This window comes from Oncorhynchus masou, unplaced genomic scaffold (assembly GCF_036934945.1).
Source record: "Oncorhynchus masou masou isolate Uvic2021 unplaced genomic scaffold, UVic_Omas_1.1 unplaced_scaffold_1552, whole genome shotgun sequence".
Taxonomy (NCBI): Eukaryota; Metazoa; Chordata; class Actinopteri; order Salmoniformes; family Salmonidae; genus Oncorhynchus; species Oncorhynchus masou.
Genome location: NW_027005571.1, coordinates 36,161 through 56,176, shown reverse-complemented (window position 1 = coordinate 56,176; position 20,016 = coordinate 36,161). Strand labels below are relative to the sequence as shown.

The window sequence follows — 20,016 nt, the reverse complement described above, 5'->3', positions numbered from 1 at the left end:
TTTTGAATAACCAGTATTTAATTCAATGAAAATTGCAGTTGTAATCAATCAATCAATCAAATATACTTATGAAGCCTGTTTTACACCACCCGATGTCACAAAGTGCTATACAGAAACCCAGCCATAAACCCCAAACAGCAAGCAATGCAGATGTAGGAGCATGGTGGCTAGGAAAAACTCTCTAGAAAGGCAGGAACCTGGGAAGAAACCTAGAGGAACCAGGCTCTGATGGGTGGCCAGTCCTCTTCTGTCTGGATGGAATGTCAGTCTTTAGCAATGTTAATAAGTGACTTTAAAGACTGCCATTCCATCCAGGCAGTTGTTATTGAAAATAATGTTAAGGTAAGCTATGACAGCGTGTTCTGAAAGAAGCGTGTGCACAGGGCAATCATGGGTAAATGGTATTTTATTTGCATAGCTTCAATTTCTTACAGGCATCCTTTGCGTCCTCATCATTGACAAGTTCGTCAATCAGTTTTTCTTTGTATTTATTGACAAGTTTCTTGCAGATGGCTTTGAGTATCCCCATGCTGCCACAAATAGAGTCCAGTTTAGCAGATATGTTATCCTGCAAGTAAAAATATAGAGAGATAGATCACTTACAGAATGTTTTTTTTGTGTCATTGGTGACACAAATTAATTTCTTACATAACATTGTGAGAATTGCAGAGATATAGCAGTATAAAGGGGTTTCTCAATCATTTCAATATGAACCTGACTAGGATTTATTATGGCTATAAAATACTGTATATTGATGAGACTGTTGTGTTTACACTGTTGGCTTCACATTTTCAGAGTACAAACTCAACGGACACTATGACAGCCAAAACCAAGTTTATTCTTCCCAGAGGGTCAATACAGTTGCATTAGACAAAGACATGTTTAAAATAGTTGTGGTATATGTACCCGACTTTGAGTGGAGTCTCCCTCCTTCTCGCTAAACATTTGCATCTTTATTGAATCTAAGATGGCGCTGCAGTTGGACGTGTGTATCTGTCTTTGTCTTATCCCGTGTTTTATCCCATGTAAATAGCCAGTCTTTCTCGTATATATCTTAATCTCACTTTCTATCTACAAACAAAATATACTTTCCTGCAACACGCCTCACCCAGTGTGGTACGGATCTGCTATTTTTATACCTCATAGCTAGAACTTCCATCAGGAGCTAGCCAGCTAACTAGCTACTAGTCTTTGTTAGCCACGGCTTGCGGTCCTCACCTTTTTCCCCGTCATCAGCCAGTTTTATATCGGACAACACCTGCCAGTCTGCACAGCGCGATATCAACCCAGAGCATATCGGACTGCTTCTCTACATCATATCATCGGATTCCTGCCGCTCTGGATCATTACACCGGATCATTACTCTGGATCATTGCAGCTTGCTCGCTGCTAATGAGTGGCTACTGTTAGCTAACACCTCTGTCCCGAAGCAAGCACCAGCTAGCCTTGAGCTGGCCTCAAGCTAGGTCGTCATTGAAACTAAGAATTTGTTCTTAACTTACTTGCCTAGTTAAATTAAGGTAATAAAAAATGTATATATATATATACATTATATATACATTATATATATATATACCAGCTAATGCTAGGGCTACAATACCTCCTTTGCTAATTTGCCTGAACCCTTTATTGTCAACATGGAGCCCCGTCAATCCATCACGACTGGACTGCCGACATGATCGCCCGATGTGTTCTCAACAAGCTATTATGTTACGATGTTGCCGAAAAACCATTTACTAGCACCAGCCTGCTAGTTTTTATAAATGCTGTGTTCAGTGCTCGCCTAGCGTAGTAGTGACTACCGAACAGTACCTTGACTCACCTATTGCTGCTCTTTTGACCCTATGATCACTCGGGTACACAGCTGATGCCCCGGGACTGTTTCAATAACACAGTACCTACTTTTGTTTCACTGTCGGCCCCAGCCTCGAACCCAGGTCCTGCATGTACCTAACTTACCCACTCTGCCCATTCATCTCCATTTACCCATTGTTGCCTTAGCTCTCCTGATCAACACCTGTGATTTCTTTATGCCTCTCTCTAATGTCAATATTCCTTGTCTACTGCTGTCTTGGCTAGTTTTTACTGTTTTATTTCATTGTTGAGGCCTCAGTCCCGCTCAAAATGCCTTAGACAGCTATTTCGTCCCCCCCCCCCACACACATGTGGAGACCTCACATGCTTTAACTTGTCCCTCCAGAGACGAAAACCTCTCTCATCGTCACTCAACACCTAGGTTTACCTCCACTGTACTCACATCCTACCATACTCTTGTCTGTACATTATGCCTTGAATCTATGCCCATGCCCAGAAATCTGCTCCTTTTATTCTCTGTTCTCAACGCACTAGACGACCAGTTCTTATAGCGTGTAGGCATACCGGTGAGGCAGGGTAGCCTAGTGGTTAGAGTGTTGGACTAGTAACTGGAAGGTTGCAAGTTCAAATCCCTGAACTGACAAGGTACAAATCTGCCCCTGAATAGGCAGTATCATTTGTTGACTTCTGTAACCGTAAAAGCATTGGTTTCATGCATGTTAATATCAGAAGCCACCTCCCTAAATTTGTTTTATTCGCTGCTTTAGCAGTGTCTGAATCCTGGCTTAGGAAGGCCACCAAAAATTCAGAAATGTCCATCCCCCAACTACAAAAATGTTTGCGAAGATAGAACTTCCAAAGGGGGTGGAGTTAGCCTGCAGAGTTCTATCATGCTATCCCGGTCTATGCCCAAACAGTTTGAGTTTCTACTTTTAAAAATCCACATTTCCAGAAACAACTCTCTCACCGTTGCCGCTTGTTATAGACCACCTTCAGCCCCAGCTGTGCCCTGGACACCATATGGAATTGATTGCCACACATCTATCTTCAGAGCTCGTACTTTTAGGTGACCTAACTGAGACATGCTTAACACCCCGGCCATCCTACAATATAAACTAGATGCCCTGAATCTCACACAAATTATCATGAAGCCTACCAGGTACTACCCTAAATCCGTAAACACGGGCACCCTCATAGATATCATCCTGACCAACATGCCCTCTAAATACACCTCTGCTGTCTTCAGCCAGGATCTCAGCAATCACTGCCTCATTGCATGCATCCGTAATGGATCCGCGGTCAAACAACCACCCCTCATCATTGTCAAACGCTACCTAAAACAATTTCAGCAAGCAGGCCTTTCTAATCGACCTAGCCCAGGTATCCTGGAAGGATATTGACCTCATTCCGTCAGTACTGGATGCCTGGTTATTCTTTAAAAGTGCTTTCCTCACCATCTTAAACAAGCATGCCCCATTAAAAAGCATGCCCCATTAGCCCTTGGTTCACTCCAGACCTGACTGGCCTTGACCAGCACAAAAACATCCTGTGGCGTACTGCAATAGCATCGGATAGCCCCAGGCAGGTTAGGCAGTTAACATAGGCAGTTAGGAGAGCAAAGGCTAGCTTTTTCAAACAGAAATGTGCATCCTATAGCACAAACTCCAACAAGTTCTGGGACACTGTAAAGTCCATGGAGAATAAGAGCACCTCCTCCCAGCTGCCCACTGCACTGAGGCTAGGAAACACTGTCACCACCAATAAATCCACGATAATTGAGAATTTCAATAAGCATTTTTCTACGGCTGGCCATGCTTTCCACCTGGCTACCCCTACCCCGGTCAACAGCCCTGTACCCCCCCACAGCAACTTGCCCAAGCCTCCCCCATTTGTCCTTCACCCAAATCCAGATAGCTGATGTTATGAAAGCTGACAAAATCTGGACCCCTACAAATCAGCCGGGCTAGACAATCTGGATCCTCTCTTTCTAAAATGATCCACTGCAATTGTTGCAACCCCTATTACTAGCCTGGTCAACCTCTCTTTCGTTTCGTCTGAGATCCCTAAATACTGAACAGCTGCCGCGGTCATCCCCCTCTTCAAAGGCGGTGACACTCTAGACCCAAACTGTTACAGACCTATATCTATCCTACCCTGCCTTTCTAAAGGAAAGCCAAGTTAACAAACAGATTCCAGACCATTTCGATTCCCACCGTACCTTCTCCGCTATGCCATCTGGTTTCCGAGCTGGTCATGGGTGCACCTCAGCCACTCTCAAGGTCCTAAACGATATCATAACTGCCATCGGTAAAACACAATACTGTGCAGCCGTATTCATCGGACTGGCCAAGGCTTTCTACTCTGTCAGTCACTGCATTCTTATCGGCAGACTCAACAGCATTGGTTTCTCAAATGACTGCCTTGCCTGGTTCACAAACTACTTCTCAGAGTTCAGTGTGTCAAATCGGAGAGCCTGTTGTCCGGACCTCTGGCAATCTATGGGGGTGCCACAGGGTTCAATTCTCGGGCCGACTCTTTTCTCTGTATACATCAATGACGTCGCTGCTGGTGATTCTCTGATCCACCTCAACACCATTCTGTATACTTCTTGCCATTCTTTTGACACTGTGTTAACAAACCTCCAGATGAGCTTCAATGCTATACAACACTCCTTCCATGGCCTCCAACTGCTCTTAAATGCAATTAAAACTAAATGCATGCTCTTCAACCGATCGCTGCCCTCACCAGCCCGCCCTTCTAGCGTCACTACTCTGGACGGTTCTGACTTAGAATATGTGGACACCTACAAATACCTAGGTGTCTGGTTCGACTGTAAACTCTCTTTCCAGACTCACATTAAGCATCTCCAATCCAAAATTAAATCTAGAATTGGCTTCCTATTTCGCAACAAAGCATCCTTCACTCATGCTGCCAAACATACCATCGTAAAACGAACTATCCTACCGATCCTTGACTTTGGCGATATCCTTTACAAAATAACCTCCGTGTCACGCCCTGGCCTTAGTATTCTGTGTTTTCTTTATTATGTTGGTTAGGCCAGGGTGTGACATGGGTGATTTATGTATCTTGTTTTGTCTAGACGTTTTGTAGTCTATGGGGTTGTGTTCAGTTGAGTGTTCTAGGTAAGTCTATGGTTGCCTGGAGTGGTTCTCAATCAGAGGCAGGTGTTTATCGTTGTCTCTGATTGGGAACCATATTTAGGCAGACATATTCTTTGGGTATTTTGTGGGTGCTTGTTCCTGTCTCTGTGTTTTGCACCAGTTAGGACTGCTTCGGTTTTCCACGTTTTCTTATTTTGTATAGTGTTCACGTTTTCATCTTTCATTAAAGGTGTTTATAAATAACCACGCTGCAATTTGGTCCTCCTCTCCTTCACAGGAAGAAAACCGTTACACTCTGACACTCTAGTCAGCAAATTGGATGTAGTCTATCACAGTGCATTCCGTTGTGTCACCAAAGCCCCATATACTACCCACCACTGCGACCTGTATGCTCTAGGTAAAGCCACGCCTTATCTCAGCTCACTGGTCACCATCGCAGCACCCACCCGTAGCACACGTTCCAGCAGGTATATTTCACTGGTTACCCCCAAAGCCATCTCCTCCTTTGGCCGCCTTTCCTCCCAGTTCTCTGCTGCCAATGACTGAAACTAATTGCAAAAATCACCGAAGCTGGAGACTTATATCTCCCTCACTAACTTTAAGCATCAGCTGTCAGAGCAGCTTACCGATCATTGTACCTTTACATAGCCCATCTGTAAATAGCCCACACACACCATATACCTTCCTCCTTACAGATAACCATTAACTTCTGGTGTAACCCTCTAAATCTAAGCACTCAATAGTTCAATAGGATACCTGAAAATTTACCCTATCCCAAGTTTAGAAGTTAGCACCCAGAATCCATCAACACTACAACTAAAAAGTGTATTTGCATTATATATTTATTAAAGAGTGTAAAGCTAACGTGAGTTTGTTCTGTGACTGTAAAATGGAAGGCGAGCAATCTGTCATCATTACCTTGTTATTATCACCATCCAGCTGGGCCTTGACCTTGTTGATGATGCGCTTACACGCAAAGCAGGTACCTGGAAGGACAGCTTTGATCTGAGGGAGAGGGAGACATTTTAGGTTACAAAAATGACCAGGTATTTACTTAAATATGACATGGCAAAATGGTATTGCCAAATAATGACATTAACCTAGATGAATGTTTCTTTCTTTCTTTGGGATTAATTAAAACAATCACCACTGGGCTTAGTCTGTTTCTGCTCTCTTCACATGTTTGGCATGACAATGGGTGACAAGGAGTTGGGATGGTAGCACAAACAGACTGGCACTGGTGCTACCATTTTTTTCATGCAAACCCCAATTTCTTTAGGCTTCCCAGCTAGCACATTCCGTTCTGAGAACCATGTGTCTTAGAGCTTGGTGAGAGCGTTGTTGGCCTATGGTTATTTTGCAAACAAACTTCCCGCAACTTTCTGGGAAAGTTGCTTCCCACAGACGTCAAATCGATGTCTATTCCACATTGGTTCAGCGTAATTTCATTTGAAATGACATGGATACATCGTTGATTCAAAATGTGTGTGCCCAGTGGGTTGGCTTTGGTACATTCTCAGCACATTTAAGGAACTTCACATGAAACATTTTTTTAATTACTTTAATATAAGCTTTCCTAAAAGTTCAAACATGGTTACATTTACATTTTGGTAATGATCTCTGAACGTTCTCAACTGTTTTGACATCGGGAAAGTTCTCAAATAGTTCAGTGAATGTTAATCTTGATACTCCCCATCCCGGATCCGGGATCGTGAATAAAGCCTCAGGCTCATTAGCATAACGCAACGTTAACGATTTCTGAAAATCGCAAATAAAATGAAAATAATGCGCCTACTCTCAAGCTTAGCCTTTTCTTAACAACACTGTCATCTCAGAGTTTCAAAATATGCTTTTGAACCATAGCAAATCACTAATTTGTGTAAGAGTATGCTAAGCTAGCTTAGCATTTTGAGTAGCATTTAGCACGCAACATTTTCACAAAAACCAGATAACCAAATAAATAAAATCATTTACCTTTGAAGAGCTTCGGATGTTTTCAATGAGGAGACTCTCAGTTACATAGCAAATGTTCAGTTTTTCCTGAAAGAATCTTTGTGTAGGAGAAATCGCTCCGTTTTGTACATCACATTTGGCTACCAAAACGAACCGAAAATTCAGTCACCAAAACGTCAAACTTTTTCCGAATTAACTCCATAATATCGACCGAAACATGGCAAACGTTGTTTGGAATCAATCCTCAAGGTGTTTTTTCACATATCTCTTCATTGATATGCAGTTTGTGGAAGCCTGCTTTCCCCTCAGAATCGCATGGAAAAATACCAGCAGCTGAAAAAGACGCACCAATTTCGACGGAGGACACCGGGCGGACACCTGGAAAATGTAGTCTCTTATGGTCAATCTTCCAATGATATGCCTACAAATACGTCACAATGCTGCAGACACCTTGGGGAAACGACAGAAAGGGCAGGCTCATTCCTCTCGCATTCACAGCCATATAAGGAGACAATGGAAAACGGAGCCTCAAAAATCCTGCTGGTTTCCTGGTTGCCGTTTCATCTTGGTTTTGCCTGTAGCTCCCGTTCTAGGGCACCCACAGACAATATCTTTGCAGTTCTGGAAAATTCAGAGTGTTTTCTTTCCAAAGCTATCAATTATATGCATAGTCGAGCATCTTTTTGTGACAAAATATCTTGTTTAAAACGGGAACGTTTTTCATCCAAAAATGAAATTGCGCCCCCTAGAGTTTCAAGAGGAAAACCGAGAGAAACACCGTATTTCTATGGAAATTTAATTACTTTAGCATAATGTTTCCTGATGGTTCTATTTAAAGTCATGTTCTCAAATTGTTCCACGAATGTTCAGAAGCAACGTTGTTCTGTGGGAATTTCTGTACTTAAGCATGAAGTTGTTTTCATGGTTCTATTCATTCATGTTCTCAAATCTTTCTGAGAAAGTTAAGAAAACCACCATAGACACAACTTGAACAAAGAAGGCTATTTAAAAACATAGACATTCCGTTCTCAGCATGAACAAAACTCTATCCTGTTAACTTCTTGACGCACCCATCCCGTTAGCGGGATCATTTTCATCAACACCCGCTAAATGTCAGTGTGCCAAATTCAAATAACATTTCTAAATTTTCATGAAATCAATATTATAGCAATATAGCAAAACACAGCTTAGCTTGTTGTTAATCCACCTGGCGTGTCAGATTTCAATACAGCTTTTTGGCGAAAGCATAACAAGCGTTTATGTAAGAGCATCTCTCTCAGTAGACAAAATATTACAAACAGCTAGCAGCCAAGTAGATTGGTCACAAAAGTCAGAAAAGCAATAGATTAAATCGCTTACCTTTGATGATCTTCGGATGTTTTCACTCACGAGATTCCCAGTTACACAATAAATGTTCCTTTTGTTCCATAAAGATTATTTTTATATCCAAAATACCTCCATTTGTTTGGCGCGTTATTTTTTGAAATCCACAGGCTCGAGCGGTCACGACATCGCAGATGAAAATTCCAAGTAGTATCCGTAATTTCCACAGAAACATGCAAACGGTTTTTATAAACAGCCCTCAGGTTATTTTTAAAATATATAATCAATAATATATCAACCGGGACTGTCTCTTTTTCAATAGGAGAGGGAGAGACAATGGCTGGCCCACTCTGTTGCAAGAGCAAAACTCTGCGAACACCCAGCTATCCACTGACGTGATATCTTTCTTGCTCATTTTCAAAATAAAAGCCTGAAACTATGTCTAAAGACTTTTGACACCTTGAGGAAGCCATAGGGAAAGGAATCGGGTTAATATCCCTTTAAATGGAGCGAAGGCAGGCTATGGAACATGGAGCTTTCAAAATAGAAGCCACTTCCTGGTTTGATTTTCCTCAGGTTTTCGCCTGCAATATCAGTTCTGTTATACTTACAGACAATTATTTGACAGTTTGGGAAACTGTTTCTTGGCCTGAGAAATAGGCCGTTTCTAAAAGGGTACGTTTTTTTGCCAAAAACGAAAATCCTGCCCCCTACACTCAAGAAGTAAACCTTTCTGGCATAGGCGTTCCGCTAGCGACCCACCTCGACAACATCCGGTTAAATTGCAGAGCGCCAAATTCAAAATACAGAAATAGTCATAATAAATATTCATAAAAAATACAGTGTTATACATCGGTTTAAAGATTAACATCTTGTTAAAACTTATTCAGGATAGGGGGCAGCATTTTAACTTTTGGATAAATAGCATGCCCAAATTCAACTTCCTGCTACTCATCACCAGAATATAAGATATCTATATTATTAGTAGATATGGATAGAAAACACTCTGAAGTTTCTAAAACGGTTTGAATTATGTATGTGAGTATAACAGAACTTATGTAGCAGGCAAAACCCCGAGGACAAACCATTCAGTTTTGTTTGAGGTCACTGTCTATTCAAAAAAATATAATTGGGAAATTAGATTTCTAAGGGACTTGTTTGCAGTACCTACTTGTTTGCAGTTTCCAAAGACTGTCACTGCAATAATTGCGACGGAGGACACCAAGCGACCACCTGGTAGATGTAGTCTCTTATGGTCAATCTTCCAATGATATGCCTACAAATACGTCACAATGCTGTCGACACCTTGGGGAAGCGACAGAAAGCCTAAGCTCATCCGTGGCCCATTCACAGCCATATAAGGAGTCATTGGCATGAGGCGGTTTCAAAAAACGCGGCACTTCCTGATTGGATTTTTATCTGGGTTTTTTTCTGTAACATCAGTTCTGTGGCACTCACAGACAATATCTTTGCAGTTTTGGAAATGTCAGAGTGTTTTCTTTCCAAAGCTGTCAATTATATGCATAGTCGAGCAACTTTTCATGACAAAATATCTTGTTTAAAACGGGAACGTTTTTCATCCAAAAATTAAAATAGCGCCCCCATATCCAAGAAGTTAAAAATACCTAAAGGTGTATTTCAAAAGAAGTTTGAAATGTTTTGGCAAAGTTTACAGGTAACTTTTGAGATATTTTGTAGTGATGTTGCGCAAATTGGAAGCTGTTTTTTTCTGGATCAATCGTGCCAAATAAATGGATATTTTTGATATATATGGACAGAATTAATTGAACAAAAGGACTATTTGTGATGTTTATGGGACATATTTGAGTGCCAACAAAAGAAGCTTGTCAAAGGTAAGGAATGATTTACATTTTATTTCTGTGTTTTGTGTTGCACCTGCTGGGTTGAAATATGCTACTCTCTCTTTTACTGTTGTGCTATCATCAGATAATAGCATCTTATGCTTTCGCCGAAAAGCCTTTTTGAAATCTGACATATTGGCTGGATTCACAACGAGTGTAGTTTTAATTTGGTATCTTACATGTGTGATTTAATGAAAGTTTGATTTTTATATAATTTTATTTGAATTTGTCGCTCTGCATTTTACCTGGAAATTGGCGAAGTGGGACACAAGCGTCCCCCTATCCCAGAGAGGTTAACTGAAGTAGCTAGGAAGTTTACTAGATAGCTACAGTAGTTGCCTTGGTAACCAAATACACAGACTTGCCAAGAAATCCAGCCGCATTGTCAGATTTCAAAAAAGCTTTACGGTGAAAGCATAAAATGCGATTATCTGCGGACAGCTCTAAAATTAATCACTTACCTTTGAAGATCTTCATATGGTTGCAGTCACAAGAGTCCCAGCTACACTATAATGTTTGTTTTGTTCGATAAAGTCCCTCTTTGTATCCCAAAAACTCAGTTTTGTTGGCGCGTTTTGTTCATTAATCCACATGCTCCAAGGCGGTCATGCAGACGAATTCATCCTAATAGTACCAGTAAAGTTCGTCGAAACATGTCAAACAATGTTTACAATTAATCCTCAGGTTGACAATTGTCTAAATAATCGATAATATTTAAACCGGACAATAGCGTATTCAATAGAAAGGAAAGACAACGAAGGGTGCGTAATCGGTCACGAGCGCAAACCAGCTCTGAATTCTTCCTCAGTCCACTGACAAAAGGTCTCATTCTTCTTCATTTTTCAGAAGACAAGCCTGAAACAAGGTCTAAAGACTGTTGACATCTAGTGGAAGCCATAGGAACTGCAATCTGGATCCTAACCCATTAGATACTGTATAGGCATTCAATTGAAAATACACTAATCAAAAAAATCCCACATCCTGGATGGATTTTCCTCAGGTTTTCGCCTGCCATATCAGATCTGTTATAATCATAGACATTAAACTTTAGAGTGTTTTCTATCCAAATCTACCAATTATATGCATGTCCTAGCTTCTGGGCCTGATTAACAGGCAGTTTACTTTGGGCACGCTTCTCATCCAGACGTCGAAATACTGCCCCAAGCCATAAGAAGTTTGAAGTATGTTCACTGGGGACAAATTCCCTGCCATCCAGGACCTCTATATCAGGAGGTGTCAGAGAAAGGCCCTAAAAATGGTGAAAAACTGCAGCCACCCAAGTCATAAACTATTCTCTATGCTACCCCACGGCAAGCAGTACCGGAGTGCCAAGTCTTTGTCCAAAAGGCACCTAAACAGCTTCTACCCTCAGGCAATAAGACTGCTGAACAGTTAATCAAATGGCTACCCACACAATTTAAATTTAACCCCTTTGTTATTTGTTTCCTGATCTAAATTGACTTCCTTGCACTGGCTCTATGCACACTCACTAGACTCAATCTACACACTCACACATACTACACTGACACTCCAACACACTCATATGCTCACACACACACACCACATACATATTGACGACACTCACACATAGACACACTCCCACATACACTGCTGCTATTCTGTTTATTATATATCTTGATTGCCTAGACACTTTTACCCCTACCCACATGTACATACTAAATTTCCTCAACTGCCTCGTACCCCTGCACATTGACATGGTACTGGTGCTCCTTGTAAATAGCCTCGTTATTGTTTTTATTGAGTTACAATTTCTTTTTTTATTTAGCAAATATGTGTGTTAGTTTTTTTAACTCTACTCTGTTGAGAGTGGGCATGTAAGTAAGCATTTCACTGTAAAGTTGTGTTGGCCATGCCCACTAATTGACCACACCTGATCTTAATGAGTGCTTGTTTCCTTTGAAATGGCATGCTAGTTTCATTCTGGTGGCTCAGTGGACTAATTCTGTGTTACAATACAAAATACATGTTTTTGCATAATTAATGAATAAGGAATTTCCAAAGAAATAAACTAGCAGTGTTATTAAAAGTCTTATTGAAACATTCAGTGGAAGTTATTCAAAAACCTCAAAATAACCTATAATTTCCCTTCTCAAAGCATTAATATAACCTCCCAGAAAAGCATTAAAGGAACCAAAATAAAACGTTCTCAGAACCTCTCTGCAACCTAAAAATAAACGTTCCCAGAACAGACAAAATGTTCCTTTCTGGTCAGAAAAAAATATATCTTTCCCACAGCCAATGTTAAACCAAAAACATATGTTCCCACACCTTCCAAGGAACCAAATGTGCTAGCTGGGTATTGTGTTGGGCAGTGTTTCTCAACTAGAGTCCATGAGTATCCCCAACAGTACAAATTATTTGGTAGACCCGGACAAGCATACCAGATTCAACTTATTAACTAGTTATCAAACTGAATCAGGTGTTTTTGTCCGGGGCAGTACTCACTAATACAATACAATGAAAAGTCTCCAACACTACCTCGGCATGGTTGTCATCTCTGTCCATTAGGTAGTCCCTCCACATGTCCTCCTCCTCTTTCAGATTCCCCCACCTTGAGACTTGAAGGACTGAGCAAAGGCTACAAAAAAAGATTCTATTAGCATTGTCATTTTATGACAAAAACGGTAACATCTTTACAATAGATAAATGGTCAATCCATTTGGATTCAATCACTTTTTGACAGCACCCCTTTCGATTTGAATGATTCCGTCCATATATGACCATTGTAGGAGTGCTCAGAAAGTGACATTTTAGATCTGAATGCCAAGATATTAAAGAGATAAAAGTGTTCAATGTTTACATATTTTGCATAACCCACCATACTATGAGACATCCATGTCTTCATCACTGGGAAATATTCAATGGTTGAGATTAATATAATTTAAAAGCTTACAAATGGGGTTGTCAAATATTTTATAATTTCTGGGGGGGGGGAGTTTACAATAAAAAGTTAATATTTTTTACCTTTAAAAAAAATCAATGATCTAAAAACGTGAAGATTTCTATTTTTTCATGTTGACAGATGTTGTAGTTTAGACCCTATTCTACATCATCATCTAACCGCCATCGGTTGAGACACAACATGCTCTTGAAGACAGGGTGGATATCATGTTTTGGCTGATAAATGTACTAAAATGTGAATCTAATGGTTGGAGGTCCACACATCAGAGAATGTTGACTTGAATGGGAATATCTGTTGTTAAAAATTATACTGCAAATCCTCCATAGGAAACCTATTGAAATCATAAAAGATACCGGAATCGACATGACCATTTAAGTTGACATTTGGCAGCGGGTGGGTCATCTTTGTGGGAGTAATTAGAAGTAAAAATTACTATTAATTTAAAATGTAAATGGTTTACCATCTAAGTTGCAGTGGTCTTGAAGGCATATGTACCATCTATTAATTATTTTTTCTATGATTTGAAATGACACGCATGTTGTCTCAACCGATGGCGGAAACAACACAAAAAGCTCAGATTTGAAATAGGGTTTATGCTTCAAAATAATCGGAGTTGACGCGTTTTTTAGATGCATTCTTTTTTTAAATAAAATTAATTGTGAAGTAAGGGGGGGGTCAGCTTTAATATTGCAGATTGTTGCTCCATCAATGTAATCGTCTGCATAATTTTCAATCCCCCATATATTTTTGGGCTAAATATATATATCTATATACAGTTGAAGTCGGAAGTTTGCATACACTTAGGTTGGAGTCATTAAAACTCGTTTTTCAACCACTCCATAAATTTCTTGTTAACAAACTATAGTTTAGGAAAGTCGGTTAGGACATCTACTTTGTGCTTGAAGCAATTAATTGTTCCACCAATTGTGTAGAGACAGATTATTGCACTTATAATTCACTGTATCACAATTCCAGTGGGTCAGAAGTTTACATACACTAAGTTGAATGTGCCTTTTAATAAACAGCTTGGAAAATTCCAGAAAACTATATCATGGCTTCAGAAGCTTCTGATAGGCTAATTGACTTCATTTGAGTCAATTTGAGGTGTACCTGTGGATGTATTTCAAGGCCAACCTTCAAACTCAGTGCCTCTGCTTGACATCATTTGAAAATTAAATTAAAAGAAATTAGCCAAGACCTCAAAAAAGGAAATTGTAGACCTCCACAAGTCTGGTTCATCCTTGGGAGCAATTACCAAATGCCTGAAGGTACCACATTCATCTGTACAACCAATAGTACGCAAGTATAAACACCATGGGACGACGCAGCCGTCACACCGCTCAGGAAGGAGACGCCTTTTGTCTCCTAGAGATGAACGTACTTTGGTGCGGAAAGTGGAAATCAATCACAGAACAACAGCAAAGGACCTTGTGAAGATGCTGGAGGAAACAGTTACAAAAGCATCTGTATCCACAGTAAAACGAGTCCTATATCGACATAACCTGAAAGGCGCCATAAAAAGCCAGACTACGGTTTGCATCTGCACATGGGGACAAAGACCGTACTTTTTGGAGAAATGACCATCGTTATGTTTGGAGGAAAAAGGGGGATGCTTGCAAGCTGATGAACACCATCCCAACCCTGAAGCACAGGGGTGGCAGCATCATGTTGTGGGGGTGCTTTGCTGCAGGAGGGCCTGTTGCACTTCTCAAAATAGATGACATCATGAGGATGGAAAATGATGTGGATATATTGAAGCAACATTTCAAGACATCGGTCAGGAAGTTAAAGCTTGGTCACAAATGGGTCTTCTTAATGGACAATGACCCCAAGCATTCTTCCAAAGTTGTAGCAAAATGAAGTTAAGGACAACAAAGTCAAGGTATTGGAGTGGCCATCACAAAGCCCTGACCTCAATCCCATAAAATGTGTGGGTAGAACTGAAAAAGTGTGTGCGAGCAAGGAGGCCTAACAAACTGACTCGGTTACACCAGCTCTGTCAGGAGGAATGGGCCAAAATTCACCCAATTTATTGTGGGAAGATTGTGGAAGGATACCCAAAATGTTTGACCCAAGTTTAAAAAAAATAATAATTGTGAAAAACTGAGTTTAAATGTATTTGGCGGAAGTTTACATACACCTTAACCAAATACTTTTAAACTCAGTTTTTCACAATTCCTGACATTTAATCCAAGTAAAATTTCCCTGGATTTCTATTTGACATATATATTGTCAATTGTGCTGTGATGCTTCACAAAAGTACTGAACCTTTCTATTATCATAGCTTCTACTGTTTGTAAATTAAAGATTAAAAAAATGATTATGATAAAATAATTATTATATTTTTGGTCGATTGACTATGACTTTTAAAATCACCCAGTGTTGCTATCTGCAGCATTAGTACTAGGTAAATGTTGCTTTTCTTCAATTCTTCAGCCATTCCTGGACCTGTGACCAAAAATAAGCTACATATGGACAGTCCCATTATAAATGATATAATGCCTCTGCTTTCCTCGCAGCAATATCTACAGAGCATTTTATTGGTAAACTACACGGTAATGTAAAAAATAATTTCTCATAATTTCTCATAATTTGGTTTAAATCCAGAGAGTTTAGAAAAAGTATCTAGATCCTCTGAGGCTGTGCAGGGATACAAATTGTGGTTTTGAAAGAAAACATGAATCATCAGCGTACAATGACACCTTTTTTTTTTTTTAAACCACGGATTTCTAATCCCTTTAATATTATTGTTGGATCTAATTTTAACACCTAATATTTCAATGGCAATAATAAATATATATGCCGATAATGGATAACCGTGTTGTACTCCAGTAAAAAAATTGTTGGCGGCATTTCTATGTTGAAGATTGAAAAATAATTTGGTGCATTTTTCCGATATTCCATCCATTTCGCTTTATTTTTATAATATATTACACTGGATCTTTCTTGAATAAGTTCCTCCATTTCTTTTTGTTTTTCCTCTAACGTATTCTGTCTCTCTATGGTACAGTTTTATTGCTATTTAACTGTACTGTTAGTCCTTCAGTTTCCTTTGTTAATATGGACTCTTTTGACCAAAATTGCTTTTGTTTTATAGATGCGTGCTGAATTGCATGGCCTCTAAAGGCACATTTAAAAGTGCCCCATACAATAAGGGAATCTGCTGTACCTATGGTATATCGGAAAAGTCAGTTATAAATTATTCTGTCCAAGTTTATCCAGTAGGCTTTGATTCAATTTCTAATATCCTCGCCACGTGAAAATTCTGTAAGAGTTTTATATATACGCCAATTATGTGATTATCCGACCGCATTCTGTCCCCTATCAACACTTTTTTAAAGTTTTGGTGCCAGAGAGAATGACATAAGAAAGTAATCAAGACGACTAGCTTGATTAAGCCTCCGCCATGTATATCTCTCTAGGTCATATATCCATATCCACTAATTCCAATATATCCATGACATATTCCTTCTCTTTAGCCAGGTAAATACTGATGGTCTTTTCTTATTATCTTTCTTATGATCTGTCATATAAACATTACAATTATAACTGGCTATACTTATTTCACCAATTACCATAATGAAACACAAGTTTCTATTCTATTTATCATAATATAAGGTTTGTAAACGTACCATTAAAATATAACATGATGATTGAATGTCTAAAGCTGATGATATTTGATATTTGCATTGCTACTGAGTAAACCTCCAATTGGTCCCCACTATTCCACCCACTAAAAGCCCTCCTCATCCCGAGTTGGGTTGTCATCCCAATGCCCGGCAGACCGCCAAAAGGCCCCCAGCATCCCATGGACCCGAGAGACTGGGACCCATCCTTCGAAAAGAGCACCCAGTGCCACCCACAAAACAGAAGCAGATCAACTGTCAAATGCATTTCCATCGCCCTTACCTCGATTTGTATTATATATAGCCATTAAAAAATATATACTTTAAAAATCCTGTTTATCTTATTTTCCATAATTAGCCATTTATACTGTATATGTAGTAATGTAGACAGTTTATGCAAAGGAGTTTTAACTCTCACCAGTCTCGCCATTCACCAAAATTACATTATGGAAAGTGTTTATGCAAAACTGAGCAAAGAAATGGGCAGAAATGGGGAGATTTGATTAACCATTGTCATATTAACAGTTTTCAAAATGACAATTCTTTATAAAAGAAAAATATTCAAGACATAATAAAACACTGTAGATTGACAACACTTGTAAGCATTTAAACTCAACTGTTTATCTTTTCCAGTGATGAAGACATGGATGTCTCATGGTATGGTGGTGTATGCAAAATTATTCAACTTTGAGCACCTTTTGTCTCCTGAATGTTAATCAGGACCAAAATTTTACTTTCTGACCACTTCTTCCATGGGCAAACATGTAATGAATTCAAACGGATTTACCCTAAAGCTGGATTTCAATATGACATTTTTCTGACATATCACCCATATTTCACAAAAGAAGACCCATATATTTACCTGCACAAACCAGCAGAAGACCGATATTGATGACCCTCATCTTCTTCTCAGTCAAAAGGTAGAAATGGATAATAAAGCAACTGTTGTAAGCCAGTGTAGTTAACTTGGTCCTGGTTAGAGAGCACAGAACGTCTGCTCTTTTCTACCCATTGCCTCTGGCTTGATTGGTTGCCGTTGTGGAGGGGAAGGAGCGTTGTTAGCAAGGTTGAGGGATTGGATCTGAGCCCGGGTGGGGGGGGGCAATATTGTTGTTTAAGGTATTTTATAAATGGGCATTGAAACACTATCATTCTTCAAAGCGAAGATCAGAAAGCTGACTTCCTTTTTCACTAGCTGTACCACAAATACAGATAACTGCCCAAATAAAGGAAACACCAACAGAGTGTCTTAATAGGGTGTTGGGCATCCACGAGCCAGAACAGCTTCAATTCACCTTGGCATAGATTCTACAAGTTTCTGAAACTCCACTGGAGGGATGCAACTCCTTTCTTCCACAATAATTCCATAATTTGGTGTCATGTTGATGGTGGTGGAAAACGCTGTCTCAGGCACCACTCCAGAATCACCCATAAGTGTTCAATTGGGTTGAGATCTGGTGACTGAGATGACCATGGCATATGGTTTACATAATTCTCATGCTCATCAAACCATTCAGTGACCACTTGTGCCCTGTAGATAAGGGCATTGTCATCCTATGGGGCGTAGCCATGTTAGCCTAAACAATGGCCTGCCCAGCATTGTTATACATGACCCGAAGCATGAAGGGATGTTAGTTGCTTAATTAACTCAGGAACCATGTGTGGAAGCACCTACTTTCAATATACTTGTATCTATCCCTCATCTACTCAAGTGTTTCCATTATTTTGGCAGTTATATGTAAATGCTACATCCTGACTTGTGGCAACTCAGTGTGTGGCCTAAAACTTTCACAACCTAGAGCCAACACATTTTCTAAATGTGTACACAATTGACAAGTCCATTTACATTTTATATGATAGAAGTGCTCTCCTAACCATGCTAATGTATGACATTGAAATTAAGTGGAATGCTGCAGGGATTTTAATCTGATTTCACCTGACCACAACGCCTCTCCCTATCTGTAGTCTGCTGATAATGAGAGTTAACTTCCAAATGTATCAGTTATGTCGTAACAGGTTTAATGACCAAATAAATGCAGTAAAGCCAAATGGAAAAGGTTGCTGTTTGTGGGAGACTCGATTTAAATGTTTGTACACTGCCTTCAGAATGTATTCAGACTCATTTTATACACATTTGGTACCTTAAAGCCTTATTCTAAAATGTTTTTTTTATCCTCAGCAATCTACACACAATACCCCATAATGACAAAGTGAAAACAAGTTTAGACATTTTTACAAATGTATAAAATATTACAAACAGAAAAAACTTATTTACATAAGTATTCAGACCTTTTGCTATGAGACTCGAAATTCAGCTCAGGTGCATCCGGTTTCGATTAATCATCCTTAATAGGTTTCTACAACTTGCATGGAGTCCACATGTGGTAAATTCACTTGATTGTACATGATTTGGAAAGGCACACACTTGTCTATACAAGAGCCCACAGTTGACAGCGCAAAACGAAGCCATGGGGCCGAAGGAATTGTCCGTAGAACTCTGAGACAAGATTGTGTTGAGGCAAAGATCTGAGGAAGGGTAGCAAACCATTTCTGCAGCATTAAAGGTCGACAAAACCACAGTGGCCTCCATCATTCTTAAATGGGAGAAGTTTGGAACCACCAAGCAATCGGGGGAGAAGGGCCTTGGTCAGGGAGGTGACCAAGAACCCGATGGTCACTCTGACAGAGCTCCAGAGTTCCTCTTTGGAGATGGGAGAACCTTCTAGAAGGACAACCATCTCTGCAGCGCTCCACCAATCAGCCCTTTATGGTAGAGTGGCCAGACGGAAGCCACTCCTCAGTAAAAGGCACATGACAGCCCGCTTGGAGTTTGACAAAAGTCACCTAAAGACTCTCAGACCTTGAGAAACAAGATTCTCTGGTCTGATGAAACCAAGATTAAACTCTTTGGTTTAAATGCCAATAGTCACGTCTGGAGGAAACCTGGCACCATCCGTACGGTGAAGCATGGTGGTGGCAGAATCATCCTGTGGGTGTTTTTTTTAGCGGCAGGTACTGGGAGACTAGTCAGGATCGAGTCAAAGATGAATGGAGCAAAGTACAGAGAGATCCTTGATGAAAACCTGCTCTAGAGCTCTCAAACAAATGTATTTCTAAAGCCCTTTTCACATCAGCAGATGTCACAAAGTGCTATAAAGAAACCCACCCTAAATCCCCAAACAGCAAGCAATGCAAATGTAGAAGCACGGTGGCTCAAGACCTCAGACTGGGGTAAAGCTTCACCTTCCAACAGGACATTGACCCTAACACAGCCAAGACAACGCATGAGTGGCTTCGGGACAAGTCTCTGAATGTCCTTGTGTGGCCCAGCCAGAGCCCGGACTTAAACCTGATCGAACATCGCTGGAGAGACCTCAAATTTGTAATGGTTT

At 40.0% G+C, this 20,016-nt stretch overlaps 1 protein-coding gene across 1 annotated transcript; it reads right to left on the bottom strand.

Annotated features, from left to right (window-relative positions):
• On the bottom strand, positions 1-17,714 carry LOC135531200 (antimicrobial peptide NK-lysin-like). The gene is made up of 4 exons (XM_064959316.1): positions 17,487-17,714; positions 12,575-12,674; positions 5,856-5,942; positions 1-568 (listed from the first exon to the last, which is right to left on the bottom strand). Exons 2-4 carry the CDS (start codon positions 12,617-12,619, stop codon positions 407-409), a joined length of 294 nt encoding a protein of 97 aa, XP_064815388.1. The 5' UTR covers positions 12,620-12,674; positions 17,487-17,714; the 3' UTR covers positions 1-406.
• Positions 17,715-20,016: the final 2,302 nt, after the last annotated feature.

Coding starts and splice junctions, on each gene's coding strand:
- LOC135531200 (XM_064959316.1), bottom strand. CDS start 12,619: ATGTGGAGGGACTACCTAATGGACAGAGATGACAACCATGCCGAG. Junction 5,943..12,574: donor GAGATGACAACCATGCCGAG/GTAGTGTTGGAG, acceptor CCTCTCCCTCAG/ATCAAAGCTGTCCTTCCAGG. Junction 569..5,855: donor TGGATGGTGATAATAACAAG/GTAATGATGACA, acceptor TTTTACTTGCAG/GATAACATATCTGCTAAACT.